The following is a 15,784-nucleotide window of genomic DNA, read 5'->3' as shown; positions in this document are numbered from 1 at the left end:
AAATGCAGTTTTTATATTCTCACCTCAAGAAGCTGGAACAGCAACAGAGGGACAGGCCTAACCCACTCACAAGGAAGCAGTTGAACAAGATTAGAGCAGAAATCAATGAATTAGAAACCAGGAACACAGTAAAGCAGATCAACAGAGCTAGAAGCTGGTTCTTTGAAAGAATTAATAAAATTGACAGACCACTGGCAAGACTTATCCAAAAGAATAGGGAAATGACCCAAATTAATAAAATTATGAATGAAAAGGGAGAAGTTGCAACCAAGACCAATGAAATTGGAAGGATTATTAGAAACTTTCATCAACAGCTTTATGCCAACAAATTAAGCAATCTGGAAGAGATGGAGGCATTCCTGGAAACCTATAAACTACCAAGACTGAAACAGGAAGAAATTGATTTTTTAAACAGGCCAATTAATTATGAAGAGATTGAGTCAGTGATAAACAACCTTCCAAAAAACAAAACTCCAGGACTGGACGGTTTTCCTGTGGAATTCTACCAAACATTGAAAGAAGAAATAATACCTATTCTCCTAAAGCTAGTTCAAAAGATAGAAAGAGAAGGAAAGCAACGAAACTCATTCTATGAGGCCAATATGACCTTGATCCCCAAACCAGGCAAAGACCCCATCAAAAAGGAGAATTACAGACCGATTTCCCTAATGAATATGGACGCCAAAATCCTCAACAAGATCCTGCCTAATAGTTCCAACAGTACATTAAAAGGATTATCCATCATGACCAAGTGGGATTCATACCTGGGATTTAAGGGTGGTTCAACATTCACAAACCAATCGGTGTCTTAGATTTTATTCAGAAAGTAGAATTCAAAAATCATATGATTCTCTCAATAGATGCAGAAAAAGCATTTGACAAAATACAGCATCCTTTCCTGATTAAAACCCTTCAGAGTGTAGGGATAGAGGGTACATTCCTAAATCTCAAAAAAAAAACATCTATGAAAAGCCTACAGAAAATATCATTCTCAATGGGGAAAAGCTGGAAGCCTTTCCCTTAAGATCAGGAACACGACAAGGATGCCACTTGCCATTATTATTCATCATAGTACTAGAAGTCCTTGCAACAGCAATCAGACAACAAAAAGGGATCAAAGGTATCCAAATTGGCAAAGAAGTCAAAATGTCTCTCTTCGTAGATGACATGATACTGTATATGGAAAACCCAAAAGAATCCACTCCCAAAATATTAGAAGTTAGAGAGCAATTCAGTAATTTAGCGGGATACACAATCAATGCTCAGAAATCAGTTGCATTTCTGTACACGAATAATGAGACTGAAGAAAGAGAAATGAGGGAATCTATCCCATTTACAATAGCACCAAAAACCATACGTTACCTTGGAATTAACTTAACCAGAGACGTAAAGGACCTATATTCTAGAAACTATAAGTCACTCTTGAAAGACACTGGAAAAGACACAAAAAGATGGAAAAATATTCCATGCTCATGGATCAGAAGAATTAACATAGTTAAAATGTCCACGCTACCCAGAGCAATCTACACTTTCAGTGCTCTCCGGATCAAAATACCAATGACATTTTTCAAAGAACTGGAACAAATAGCCCTTAAATTTCTATGGAAACAGAAAAGGCCCTGAATTGCCAAGGAACTGTTGAAAAGGAAAAACAAAGCTGGGGGCATCACAATGTCAGATTTCGAGCTGTACTACAAAGCTGTGATCACAAAGACAGCATGGTACTGGCACAAAAACAGACACATAGACCAATGGAAGAGAATAGAGAACCCAGAAATGGACCCTCGGCTCTTTGGGCAACTAATCTTTGATAAAGCAGGAAAAAACATCCGGTGGAAAAAAAGACAGTCTCTTCAATAAATGGTGCTAGGAAAATTGGACAGCTACATGCAAAAGAATGAAACTTGACCACTCTCTCACACCATACACAAAGATCAACTCCAAGTGAATGAAAGACCTCGGTGTGAGACAGAAATCCATCAAAATCCTAGAGAAGAACATAGGCAGCAACCTCTACGACATCGGCCACAGCAACCTTTTTCATGACACATCTCCAAAGGCAAGAGAAACAAAAGATAAAATGAACTTGTGGGACTACATCAAGATAAAAAGCTTCTGCACAGCCAAGGAAACAGTAAAAAAAACTAAGAGGCAGCCCACGGAATGGGAGAATATATTTGCAAATGATGCTACAGATAAAAGACTGGTATCCAAGATCCACAAAGAACTTCTCAAACTCAATATGCGAGAAACAAAAAAAAAATCATAAAATGGGCGGAAGATATGAACAGACCCTTTTCCAATGATGACATACAAATGGCTAACAGACACATGAAACAATGTTCAAAATCATTAGCCATCAGGAGGAGATAATGCTAAGTGAAATAAGTCAAGCAGAGAAAGACAATTATCATATGATTTCTCTCATCTATGGAACATAAGAACTAAGAAGATTGGTAGGGGAAGAAAGGGATAAAGAAAGGAGGGGTAATCAGAAGGGGGAATGAAACATGAGAGACTATGGACTCTGAGAAACAAACTGAGGGCTTCAGAGGGGAGAGGGATGGGGGAATGGGATAGACTGGTGATGGGCAGTAAGGAGGGCACGTATTGCATGGTGCACTGGTTGTTATACGCAACTAATGAATCATCAAACTTTACATCAGAAACCAGAGATGTACTGAATGGTTACTAACATAATATAATAAAAAAAACATTAAAATAAAAAAAAGAAAAGAAAAAAATATATATCTCTTCCATATATCCCAGATGTTTTTCATATGATGTTTCTATGTTGTATTTCTGTGGGACGTTTTGTTTTGCTTTCTCTTTAATTACAGGGACTCCATTTCCTCCTGCCCTCCTGGCTCTTCCCGTTCTGAACCCACTGTTTTTTTTTTAAATTTAAACAATTTTTTTTTATTACACAAAGGTTGTCACTTGATTGTATATTTCTCTACTTTTTACACAATTATTCTTATCTGCCACAGAATGGCTGCTTTTAAACTATTCATCTGGTGATGGCAAGCACTAAAATCTTGATTTTAACAGAGTAGTGGTAAAAATCCCTGAGTGATTTAAGTCATAAATAGTACATTGGTACATAGCTCTTGCACTTGGTTATCAAGAATGTACAAATGTCTCCTTATTCAAAAATACAAAATTAATTATCTGTAGACATGGACAACGAAAACAGCAAACCATTATATGTTGTCAATTGAAACCAGTAACTGTTGGTTATAGTAACTTTCTCAAACATCAGCCAGCCTTTTCTTCATTTACTTCCTTCAACTGACTTCTCTGAAGTTATTGTTGAGGAGCACTGCCTTGAGCTTCCTCTCACAGTTCATTAAAAATAGTAATGCACTATTCTAGAAATTAGAACATGCCACCTCCCATTCCACCAATTCCACCCATTCCAGGATCCTTCTCTTCTTTAGGAATTTTGGTGACTACAACTTCTGTTTTAGTTAACACCACTCCAGTAGCGTCCAATAAAGGAGTTCTTACAACCTTAGTTGGAGCAATGATTCCTTTTCTCACCATATTGACAAAATTGCCAAGCATAGCGTCATAACCAACTTCTGAGGAACTCTGCACAATTTTCTCAACTATCAATGATTTTTCAACACCTGCATTTTTAGTAATGGTCATTGCAGGAATTTTGAGTATTCTCCTAATAATTTTTGTACTCATTTTATGATCTTCATTAACTGGAATTATGAATCCAAGGCTAAAATGTACCAAAATAGGGCACAACTCCCTCCCAGAACAGTGCCTTCTTCAACAGCAGCTCATGTACCATGAAGGGTATCCATCACTCTTTCTTTTCATTCACTTCAACATCATTTGACCCAACTTTCAGCACCTCTACCCCATCTGGGAATTTTGCCAGATGTTCATTCAGCTTTCCCTTTTCATATTCACTAGTTGTGATAACTAATTGTTCTATGATTTTTTAAATACATTTTTTAATTTGAGACATGTCATCTTTTCCTTTTAAGAGCATGGCATTATTTTTGGTCACAATGACATTTCCAACTTTTTCTAAGTTGTGAGACTGAACATCTTTGAGATTTAGAGTCAATCTTTCTTCTCCAAACACTGCACCACCGGTAGCAATAGCCATGTCTTTAAGCTGGTTCTTTCTATTGTCACCAAAACCTGGAGTTTTGACTGCTACCAAAAACCAACTTTTAGCCTATTCAAAATGAGTGTACTCAGAGCTTCTCCATCAACATCTTCAGGAATTATGACCAAGGGCTTACAGTGAGCATTGGCAATTCAAGAGCAGTTACAATGGACTGGACACTAGAAGTTTTCTTTTCACTCAACAGTACAAAGGCATCTTGGAATTCACATTTCTGACTTTAATGTATTAATAAAGTATTGAGAAATGTAACCTCAATCAAACTTCATGCCTTCAATAATTTCTAATTAATTTAGTGCTTTTCCATCCTTTAATGTGATGACACCCTTTCTTCCAACCTTTTTCAATGCATCAAAAATGATGCTGCCAATTTCTTTGTCTCCATTTGCAGAAATTGTAGCAACCAAAGCAAATTCTTTGGGGGTTGTCACAGGTTAAGACTTCTTCTTAAGCTCAGCAATTATAACATCAACAGCTAACATCACACCTCTCCTGATTTCCAAAGGATTAGCATCTTTGCTAATCTTCTCAAAGCCTTCCTTGGCAATAGAGTATGCCAGGGCAGTAGCAGGAGTGGTGCCATCCCCAGCCTCTTCATTTCTGTTATTGGCAACATCTTGAACAAGTTGAGTGCCAATATTTTTATATTCATCTTTTAAGTCAATTGATTTTGCAACAGTCACACCATCTTTAAAGAGCACACTTACTGTGATAAGCACCGGGTATTGTAAGTGTTGCATCACTATATTGTACACCTGAAACTAATATTAAACTGTAGTTAATTAACTGGAATTTAAAATAAATAAATAAATAAATAAATAAATAAATAAATAAATAAAGTTCTTGTTGGTAAGCAATGCTGAGTATAAGAGCTTGCAAAATTGGGCCCCTCTGGTTTTCTTTTTTTTTTTATAATGATTTTTTATTATATTATGTTTGCAAAATTGCCCCTCTGGTTTTCTTTTTTTTTTTATAATGATTTTTTATTATATTATGTTAGTCACCATATAGTACATCCCCCGTTTCCGATGTTCGATGATTCATTAGTTGTGTATAACACCCAGTGCACCATGCAATACGTGCCCTCCTTACCTTACATCACCAGTCTGTCCCATTCCCCCAACCTCCCTCTGAGGCCCTCAGTTTGTTTCTCAGAGTCCATAGTCTCTCATGTTTCATTCCCCTTCTACCCCTTTCTTTATCCCTTTCTTCCCTACTGATCATTCTATTGCTTATGTTCCATAGATGAGAGAAATCATATGATAGTTGTCTTTCTCTGTACTTATTTCACTTAGCATTATCTCCTCCAGTGCCATCCATGTTGTGCAAATGTGTGAGAACTCGTTCTTTCTGATAGCTGAGTAATATTCCATTGTATATATGGACCACAACTTCTTAATCCAGTCTCATCTGTTGAAGGGCATCCCGGCTCACATTTAGCTATATTGGGTTATTGAACATTGGTGTGCATGGCTCTTCTCTTTACTACATCTGTATCTTTGGGTAAACACCCAGTAGTGCAATGGCTGGATCATAAGGTAGCTCAATTTTTAACTTTTTAAGGGACCTCCACACTGTTTTCCAGAGTGGCTGTACCAACTGCATTCCCACCCAGCAACCTTAGGAGGGATCCCCTTTCTCCACATCCTCTCCAACAATTGTTATTTCTTGCCTTGTCTATTTTTGCCATTCTAACTGGCGTAAGGTGGTATCTCAGTGTGGTTTTGATTTGAATTTCCTTGATAGCTAATGATTTTGAACATTTTTTCATGTGTCTGTTAGCCATTTGTATGTCTTCATTGGAAAAGTGTCTGTTCATATCTTCTGCCCATTTTTTGATTTGTTTATTTGTTTCTCGTGTATTGAGTTTGAGAAGTTCTTTGTAGATCTTGGATACCAGTCCTTTATCTGTAGTGTCATTTGCAAATATATTCTCCCATTCCATGGGCTGCCTCTTAGTTTTTCTGACTGTTTCCTTGGCCGTGCAGAAACTTTTAATCTTGATGAAGTCCCATAAATTCATTTTATCTTTTGTTTCTCTTGCCTTTGGGGATGTGTCATGAAAAAGGTTGCTTTGGCCGATGTCGTAGAGGTTGTTGCCTATGTTCTCCTCTAGAATTTTGATGGATTCCTGTCTCACATCGAGGTCTTTCATCCATTTGGAGTTTATTTTTGTGTATGGTGTGAGAGAGTGATCAAGTTTCATTCTTTTGCATGTAGCTGTCCAATTTTCCCAGCACCATTTATTGAAGAGACTGTCTTTTTTCCACCGGATGTTTTTTTCCTGCTTTATCAAAGATTAGTTGGTCAAGGAGCTGACGGTCCATTTCTGGGCTCTCTATTCTGTTCCATTGGTCTATGTGTCTGTTTTTGTGCCAGTACCATGCTGATCTTTGTGATCACTGTAGTACAGCTCGAAATCCGGCATTGTGATGCCCCCAGCTTTGTTTTTCCTTTTCAACAGTTCCTTGGAGATTCGGGGCCTTTTCTGTTTCCATACAAATTTAAGGACTGTTTGTTCCAGTTCTTTGAAAAATGTCCTTGGTATTTTGATCGGGATAGCATTGAAAGTGTAGATTGCTCTGGGTAGCATGGACATTTTAACTATGTTAATTCTTCCGATCCATGAGCATGGACTATCTTTCCATCTTTTTATGTCTTCCTCAATGTCTTTCAAGAGTGATTTATAGTTTCTAGAATATAGGTCCTTTACGTCTCTGGTTAAGTTAATTCCAAGGTAACGTATGGTTTTTGGTGCTATTGTAAATGGGATGGATTCCCTAAGGGCTTGCAAAATTGGGCCCCTCTGGTTTTCAAAGCCAAATTCTATGGATTTGACTTTTCAGTGCAGTTCCTTTGGCTTGCAAAATTGGGCCCCTCTGGTTTTCAAAGCCAAATTCTATGGATTTGACTTTTCAGTGCAGTTCCTTTGTGCCTGGGGTACTTGGAGCGGGGGGTCTATTCCTCTCCATTTTCCATGCCTATGACATTCTTTTCTCCCACGGACAGTCCAGTGGGTTCTTTGGCTTCTGAACACATCTCCATCTTCTCTGGCCTTTTTTCTACATTTAGCTGTGAAGAATCTGTTCTTTCAGTCTTTGGGTAGTTTTCTGGGTTGTTTATACTGATGTGGGTGTTATCTAGTATCCATGGGAAGGTGAGCATAGGACCCTCCTACTCTGTCATCTTCCCCAGAAGTCCCCCTCTGAGATTCTTATGTGCTGCTCTTCTAGACTCTTTCTGCCTGTGAGTCATAGAGACTCTCATTGTACTCTAAATAGGATGAGAGAGAAGTGAGATATTTTATTGGTGTACCACACATCTAGGAAGACCGGATGCTTATTCACACATACTGTTCATTTACACCTCCAATAAATCACAGGTTGTGGAAGATCTTTATGGTCCTAAGCTATGCTGACTTGGGGGACTGATGATATGGGTAAACTCTAGCTATTCTTTTTACCTCCTCCAAAGTGTCCAATTTGTTTGTTTGTTTGTTTGTTTGTTTCAACAGCATGCTGCAATTTCTCCCCTGAAAGCCTGGACTTTCACAAAAACTGTCTTGTCCGCAGGTGGCTGCCCAAGTCCAGGGGTTCCCACACTCCAGTGGAGAAAAGCTCATTCAGTTTACTGGCCATTACAGGATCCATAGATGGCTTTGAGGTCTGTTTGCATATTACCTTACCCATTGTTGGGTAACACTCCTCCCAGATCATTTAAGATATAGTGTTTCCTCAAAGGCAGTTTTGCCTGTGGATGGATGCCAAAATTTTGTTGTTGATGGGGAAAATGGAGAAATGTTTTATGCCACTATCATGCTAATACCACTCTTGCAATCGCTATTCCTTCTTGTCATACATAACATACTCTCTTATTTTTACTTTTGATATATGATGTTGTCTAATTTGAAACATTTTGTATTTTAATATGTTTCTATTCTTAAATATTAATGTATTTTATTCAGAAATTGGATTTGAAGTATATTTAAAGACTTTCAGATCTTTTATACATGTTACACATTTCCTAGGACAATTAATAAACTATTAAACAGACCTATATATACTTATATTACCTATCATTGCATGTCTGAAATAAAACTTGGTTCTTTTTCTTCCATTTTGAAGTGTCAAAGCTTCATTTTTATAAATTTTTTTCTCTTGTGTAAACATTTATTTGAATTTTTCAACCTCCATGGACTATTTTTAGCTAACTAATAGCATGCACAAACAATTTAAGACTGAAAAAGTATATTGCTTTTATTCTTTCTGATTTTCTTTCATCCCTACTATGTCTCCAGTGACTAGCACATGGATGGTCACAGAACAGCCACAAAACATTTGTGGAGTCAATAAGTAAACCAATGACCTCTTAAACCTTCAACAAATATAATAAATAAGTGAATTGCTTAATTATGTTAATGGATAATCAGTTAAACATTTAACTGAAAAGAGTTAAAGTGGTAGATCAGTTTGTTCACTGAAAACAAGGAAAAGTTTTGTTATCATTCTTTAGGTTTTTGGAACATTTTGGACTAGAAGCTAATTACCTGTAAAAATAGAACCTCCAGGGACCTCCAAGAAACCCTGTTCCATCTGTATTTCTTTTGCTCTCTCCTTCAATTGAAATAAAACCGTTCACACCTTTTTTGGCATCTCTTAGTAACTTCACAATGTTATATACTTAACTGGAGAGTTACTTGGAGTGGGGAAGTCTGAGAAAAACTCAATGAATGGATGGTATGTAGATGGCTCCTGGGCAGGCTTATATTTTTCCCATTCAGCCACTGACCTGTTTTCCTACACAAGTAAGCTACTTATATTTTGAGGTGGAATGGTTAGAAAATGAAGAAAAAATGAAACATGCTCAGATCTGTGGTACTTAGTTGAACAAGCTATATTTGAAGATGCACAAATTGTTATTGTGCTCTATTTAGCCTCAAAGATCCTGTGTTGTAAATTCATGTATACTATTTATGATAAAATCACATACACACACACACACACACACACACACACACAAACTTAATAACGTTTTTGACTGTTTTGTTGCAGAAATTCTACCGCACACTATTTCATTTTTTCATATCACATCAGTGTATTTTTAAAGCCTTCATGTTAAAAGGTATAAAAAGTTAAGAATTGGATTAATTTGTTAAATATTATTTTACAAAATACCTTAGAGTTAAATGTTTTCGCCACTGCAGAATTTTTGTGTTAATATGAAACAGGGACAGCCTTAAGGAAGCTACAGCTTACTTAGAACTAAAATAAACATATTTATTTATTAAACCTACTAGGGACAACAGTGAAAGTGCTATAATCTGATAAAAACAGGAGAGACTGAGGAAATATAGAAAAAAAGAGAGAACGAGAGAGAAATATATGTGTTCTGATCAACATTTGGGTAACTTTGGGCCAAAACCATGAAAATGAAATGTGTTTCTTACCCAAAACTGAATCTTCAATTACTCTGTTACCATCAGAGTTTATAGAAAGCATAGGTAGCAAAATTACCATTGTGATTCAGTGAGGAGATAATACTTCTGTAAACTCTGAAAATGTAATAACAAATTAGTAATAGTTTTTACTGTTTTTACATTTACAAAATGAAATTGATTAAAGGTTAGGTATAGAAAATGAAAAACTAAAATAAGTAGGCAAATGTATATGTAAAGATTTACCTAAAGTATGAACAAAGGCAACGAAGAAAGTGCCATGGAAAATAAATTAGAATTTCAAAAAGAAAAAAAAAACTTTAGAAGAAACAAATGTCATAAACCATACTAAAATTTTTTTTAATTAGGGAATTTATGTGGTTTTATGACATATCAAAAATTAAAGGTCAGTAATATATAAATCTCTTGCATGTTTAGCAGAAAAATAAAAACATACTTTTAAAAAAGTTTTGAAAATGGCACAAACATTTTGATAAAGAAAAAATTACAGAAAGAAATAAATAGTAATAAAAATGAAAATTAGGGGCGCCTGGGTGGCTCAGTCATTAAGCGTCTGCCTTTGGTTCAGGGCGTGATCCTGGAGTCCTGGGATCGAGCCCCCACATCAGGCTCCTCCATTGGGAACCTGCTTCTTCCTCTCCCACTCCCCCTGCTTGTGTTACTTCTCTCACTGGCTGTCTCTATCTCTATCAAATAAATAAATAAATAAAATCTTTTTAAAAAATGAAAATTTTATTGAAATTAGATCCCCACTTTTTTTCTTACTGAATTATAGACCAGAAAAATGGATGCTGTTGTGATGAAAATTATAAGACCAGAAATGCTGACTGATATGTAAGGGTAGCTCTTTCATAGGTGCAGCTACAATATATAATTCTGAAATAAATAGTACTTTCTTAACAAAAATAATAATCATATAGAATCTGGGGATTTTTTTTACATAGATATTTTTTTCAGCACTGTTTTAGGTTAGTAAAATTTTCAAAGAATATTACATTTAAAATAATATAAAATTGTAATGGGAATTATTTTAGTAAGGTAAAACAACAAGGATCTTTAAATTATGTTCATAAGAATTATATTTTCAAGTATTTAAAGAAATGAGAATATGTATACAATGATAAGATTTAAGGAAATGTAGAACTATATATAGCATAATTCTATTACATATCTGATATATTTTATGTATCTATATCTATCTGTATGCATTATTTATTAAGATATATATTGAAAAGAATAAATGAAACTTTTACAGTAAATATCATATTTAATGTTGGGATTGGATACACCTCTATTTTTCTTTTGTTCCATATGTGTTAAATTATCTATGGTGTTCATACTACAATTATAAGGTGAAAATGATACTTCAAAATAATTCAAATTAAATTTAACAGAAAAGCACATAACACCATTGACTTGAATTTGTTTTTTCTTTCCATAATGAAAAACTGAACTCATGATGTAATTTCAAAACAAAAGCCAGATGAACAACGTGAACATTCTTCTCCAAATGTCAGTTTAATATAGTATTGCATTCTGAACCAGGTGAAGGTAAGCCCATGAAAAAAATTCTTAACACTAAGAAAACTATAGTAGAAACACTAATAGAACAGAATGGACTTTGTGTGGTAAAATCAGAATGTCCCACAGTGAAAAAAAGAAATAGATTAGTTTAGTTCATGATCATAGAATAGAAAAGCTGAATTTGGCTCAAATATCTGGCCAAACCACATGCAGACAGCTCTGCATTTCCCAGGCAGCTGAACTTCTTGGAGCTTGCATATTTCCTCAGCATCAGAATTTTTGCTTTTCTTTTTCTCCCTGTGTAGAACAATCTTCCTCTGCTTCTTACATCCTCCATTGTTATCCTCAACTACAATACACTATTTCTTTTTCATTTTTTTGAACACATCATTGAAACAATTAAAACCTCATGATTTACTTGCTTATTTATTCACTTGTTGTCTCTGTCTCCCACAGGTCTTGCAGCATTATACAAACATGGACTAAATTTGTCTTGTTCAAATTATATTCCACATCATAGCACAGTGCCTGCATGGCACTAAATAAATAACTATGAGGTTGCTTCTGAATAGAAGCACACCCCTGTAATGTTCTCCATATTTCTGCATTGTTTAGCTACTTACAAAATATAATTTTCACAATCTAATAACTCAGTTTCCTTCACTTGACAGCATTTTTTTTTTTGCACTCGTGCATCTCACATTTTTGTATCCTCTGAACAATTTCACAGTTGCTGGGAGACAGAAAATTAATATCCAGGACAATGTTTCCAAAATCCAATCCTACTTTAGTATTTCAGAGATAACACTTCTGCACTCTCTTTGCCTTCTGCATATGAAGTAAAGATTTAAAATAATCAAAAAAGGGAGCCTGGGTGGCTCAGTTGTTAAGCATCTACCTTTGGCTTGGGGTGTGATCCCAGGGTCCTGGGATCAAGCCCCACATCAGGCTCCTCTGCTGAGAGCCTGCTTCTTCCTCTCCCACTACCCCTGCTTCTATTCCCTCTCTCACTGGCTATATCTCTCTCTCTGTCAAATAAATAAATAAAATCTTTAAAAAATTAAATAAAATAATCATATATTTCATAATTTTGTTATTACAATTTATTTCTATTTTACAATTATTTTTTTCTGATTGAAATGTATTTAGTCTGATTGATAATCAAATAGAACAATAATGACTTGTGAGGCAAAAATTATTCAGTATATGTAATGTTTTGTTTTCACTACTTTAATCATGTTTAGCAGTTTGTGCTTAAAAGTAGAAGGCAATAATATACTGTCATTTCAATAATTCTGTGAGAATTATAATTAATAATTATAGCCATTATTATAGCCATTTCTTAGATAACAATATTGACTGAAGATTTTTATGTTGTTTACCTAAAGAAATTTGAATTACTTAACATAAATCTTTATTTAACACCATGTGTTCAACATAAATTTTCCTCCTGTAAAACCTTAATTTTTCTTATGCTAAGGTGGTTCTTCAGACACTCAGAGAATAAAGGTTAAGGTCTCATTGTTTAGAGTCTACATTAATAACAGAAAGATCTTGTTTCTGGGATAATCTCCATTTCTGGTGTTTCTATAAATATGATTGAACAATGCAAAGAACACCACAATACATAAGGGCTATACATATTTGAAAAATAAAATTTTGTTTTCAACATTTCATCCAAAATATTTTAGAGAGCTAATACAAGTATAGCTGAAAGAACAATCTAGAAGAAACATTCACATAATCTAAAGCAATTGTGTCAGGGTGTCTATGGAGAATGTGATTTCAGACTCAGAGATAAATTTCCAGAGTAATATCTTATGAATGCATCTTTTGTATAAAAAGAACAGCTGTATGGAGAAGAAGTTGTATCTTGCTGGTCTAGTATAAGAGGAAATACATGTATGACTCCTGTCCTAAGATCCCCTGGAAAACTAATAATGCTTGCCTTCTCTAAAAAATGACAGATAACCTTCAAAAATCAATTAATGAAATTTTTGTTAAAATCATATTCAAATTCCAATGCCAAAAGTACTAATGATGACCAACGAGAGTTTCCCAATGGGCTTTATTCTTCTTGGCTTCTCTGAATGGCCCCATCTAGAAATGGTTCTTTTCTGGATTGTGATCATCTTGTACACCATGATCATCCTCTCCAACTCAACCATTATCTTGCTTTCTTGTGTGGACCCTCGTCTCTACACTCCCATGTACTTCTTTCTTAGCAATCTTTCCTTCTTGGATCTCTGCTTTACCACAACCACTGTGCCTCATATGTTGTCCAATTTGTGGGGACCAGGCAAGATCATCACCTACACAGGCTGTGTCATCCAGCTCTGTATGTTGCTCTGTCTTGGTGCCACAGAATGTGTCATGCTGGTGGTGATGGCTTTTGACCGCTATGTTGCTATCTGCCAGCCCCTGCACTATACCATTATCATGCATCATCAGTTCTGTTGGAAGCTGGTGCTCATAGCCTGGCTGTCTGGCCTGATAGAATCTGTTACCCAAATTCCTGTCACACTTCAGCTTCCCTTCTGCACCCACCACCACCTAGATGACTTTCTGTGTGAGGTTCCAGCCCTCATACGATTGACATGCGGAGACACCTTTGCCAGTGAGTGGCAGATGACAGTCTCTGCTGTTCTTTTCACCATCGTGCCCCTGGGATTGATCCTGACTTCTTATGGATACATAGCTCAAGCTTTAGGTGAAATCCAATCCAAGGATGGAAGGCAGAAAGCCATTACCACCTGCTCCTCCCACCTCATGGTGGTTTTCATGTTTTATGGAACAGTAGCACCGGTGTATACATATCCTAAGAACCACTTTGCTGCAAAATATAGCAAATTCTTTACCTTCTTCTACACTGTGGTCACACCACTGTTAAACCCTCTCATCTATTCCCTAAGGAACAAAGATGTAAAGGATGCCCTGTTACAGCTGCTGAAAAGAGGATCACCATAAGAAAAAGTAGAAATGGATCTTTGAACCAGAAAGGAAGTTGAAAATAATGACATTCACACATTATCCATAAGAGAGTCTTTGAATCACCATTCTAAAAATGTGGTTTTGTTTCAAAGGCAGTAATTCATTACTTAACATTTATCTTTATGATTTTACATGTCATTTTGTTAAAACAATTTATCTGTATAAATGCAATGCCAGTTTTTGCACCTAATAAGTGGTAGATATTTATTTTCCAATTGAGGAATACTGTTGCAGAGTTAACTTCTCAAGAACATACATTAATATTTATAAAGCAATGTAAGCACCATGAGCTCAACAGTTTTGATTCAGAAAACCAATAAATTATAAATTATCTGTTATTTGTGTTTTCTTTATTTTTTTTAAAGGAACTCTATAGGGGAGCCTGATGGCTCAGTCAGTTAAGTGTCTGACTCTTGGTTTTGGGTCAGGTCATAATCTCATGGATCCTGAGGTAGAACCTTGGTTCAGTTTCCCTGCTCAGCAGGGAGTCTGCTTGGAGATTCTGTCACTCTGCACATCCCCCCACTTATTCTCTCTCTCTCTCAGATAAATAAATCTTGAAGAAAAAAAAGGAACTGTGTATTGTGGAATTTTTAATGCAAGCCTAAAGAAAGGGGAAATTTTCCTGAAGTTTCCCTAGACCTTCACGCATATATAGTCTTTTTTTTCTAATTTGACTATGAGAATAAAAATTTGAGCATAAAGAAGAAATGCTACCTACATATACTATGTTATACTGTTATTTTATTTAAAATTTTAGAGTACTCATATCATGAGTCATATATATCTCTAAAATAAATCCAAACTTAATTTAACCTCCATTTTATTACAAATAAGATAAATATTTAGCCAAATCTACCATTCTAAGTACATCAATTAAAGAACAATTTAAAATAATATAAATATTAAAAAACGATGTCCTTCATCTATTTTCTGTGTTTTCTTAGTTGTCATAAAATTAAACAATCACAACTCTGCCTAATCCAAGTGAATTTTTCCTAATGGGACTGTGGTATTAAAAGATGGTCATAGCAATTCAATACCATATATTGATCTGGAAGTTGCCTTCTTTTTTTCTGAACTGTTCTGGAATGTTGTGTTGTTAGAAATACGAATTATACCATATACTTACAAGACACTGCAAGACATAACTGTCCTTTGATTTATGACAGAATTTTGGGGTAGTTGCCAAATGTTATTACCAAAAATCAGTTAAGTAGGAGGTCTGAAAGTGACACTAATAGCAAAATATAGAAAAAGCATTTGGCTTCGAGTGGGTGGCAAGACTTAATACTATTCAGAAGAGGCCCTTAAAACCCTCGTAATCAGTAAACATAAGAGGATATCAAGGTAATAACAACAGATTGCCAGTGCCTTAACAAACAACATAGGTTTATTTCTTTCACATTCAAAATCCAGTGTGGGAGCACATGACTCTCTGGGGGCAGTGAACTGTGCTTGTACGTTTGACATTCTAAGACACTTTGTTACTAAGATGTTTCCATATGCAATCCCATGACAGAAGACAGGACTGTAGTTCCAATCCCACAAAATTAGATGTTTCCTCCTAGAAATTACACACACTTCTTCCTTCATGTCTCCTAGGTTGCAGCAAGGCAGATGACCACATAAAATTTCAAGTGGGCAGAGTCTTAAGATTTTCC

At 35.6% G+C, this 15,784-nt stretch overlaps 1 protein-coding gene and 1 pseudogene across 1 annotated transcript; one reads left to right on the top strand and one right to left on the bottom strand.

The window, feature by feature from the left end:
• Window positions 1–2,853: 2,853 nt before the first annotated feature.
• On the bottom strand, window positions 2,854–4,890 carry LOC103656371 (annotated as a pseudogene).
• Window positions 4,891–13,169: 8,279 nt separating this feature from the next.
• On the top strand, window positions 13,170–14,096 carry LOC103656372 (olfactory receptor 2H1-like). The gene has a single exon (XM_008683748.1). It carries the CDS (start codon window positions 13,170–13,172, stop codon window positions 14,094–14,096), a length of 927 nt encoding a protein of 308 aa, XP_008681970.1.
• The last annotated feature ends 1,688 nt before the right edge of the window (window positions 14,097–15,784 follow it).

Source organism: Ursus maritimus, unplaced genomic scaffold (assembly GCF_017311325.1).
Source record: "Ursus maritimus isolate PB19 unplaced genomic scaffold, ASM1731132v1 scaffold_5, whole genome shotgun sequence".
Lineage (NCBI taxonomy): Eukaryota > Metazoa > Chordata > Mammalia > Carnivora > Ursidae > Ursus > Ursus maritimus.
This window is presented reverse-complemented; position numbering and strand designations above follow the sequence as displayed.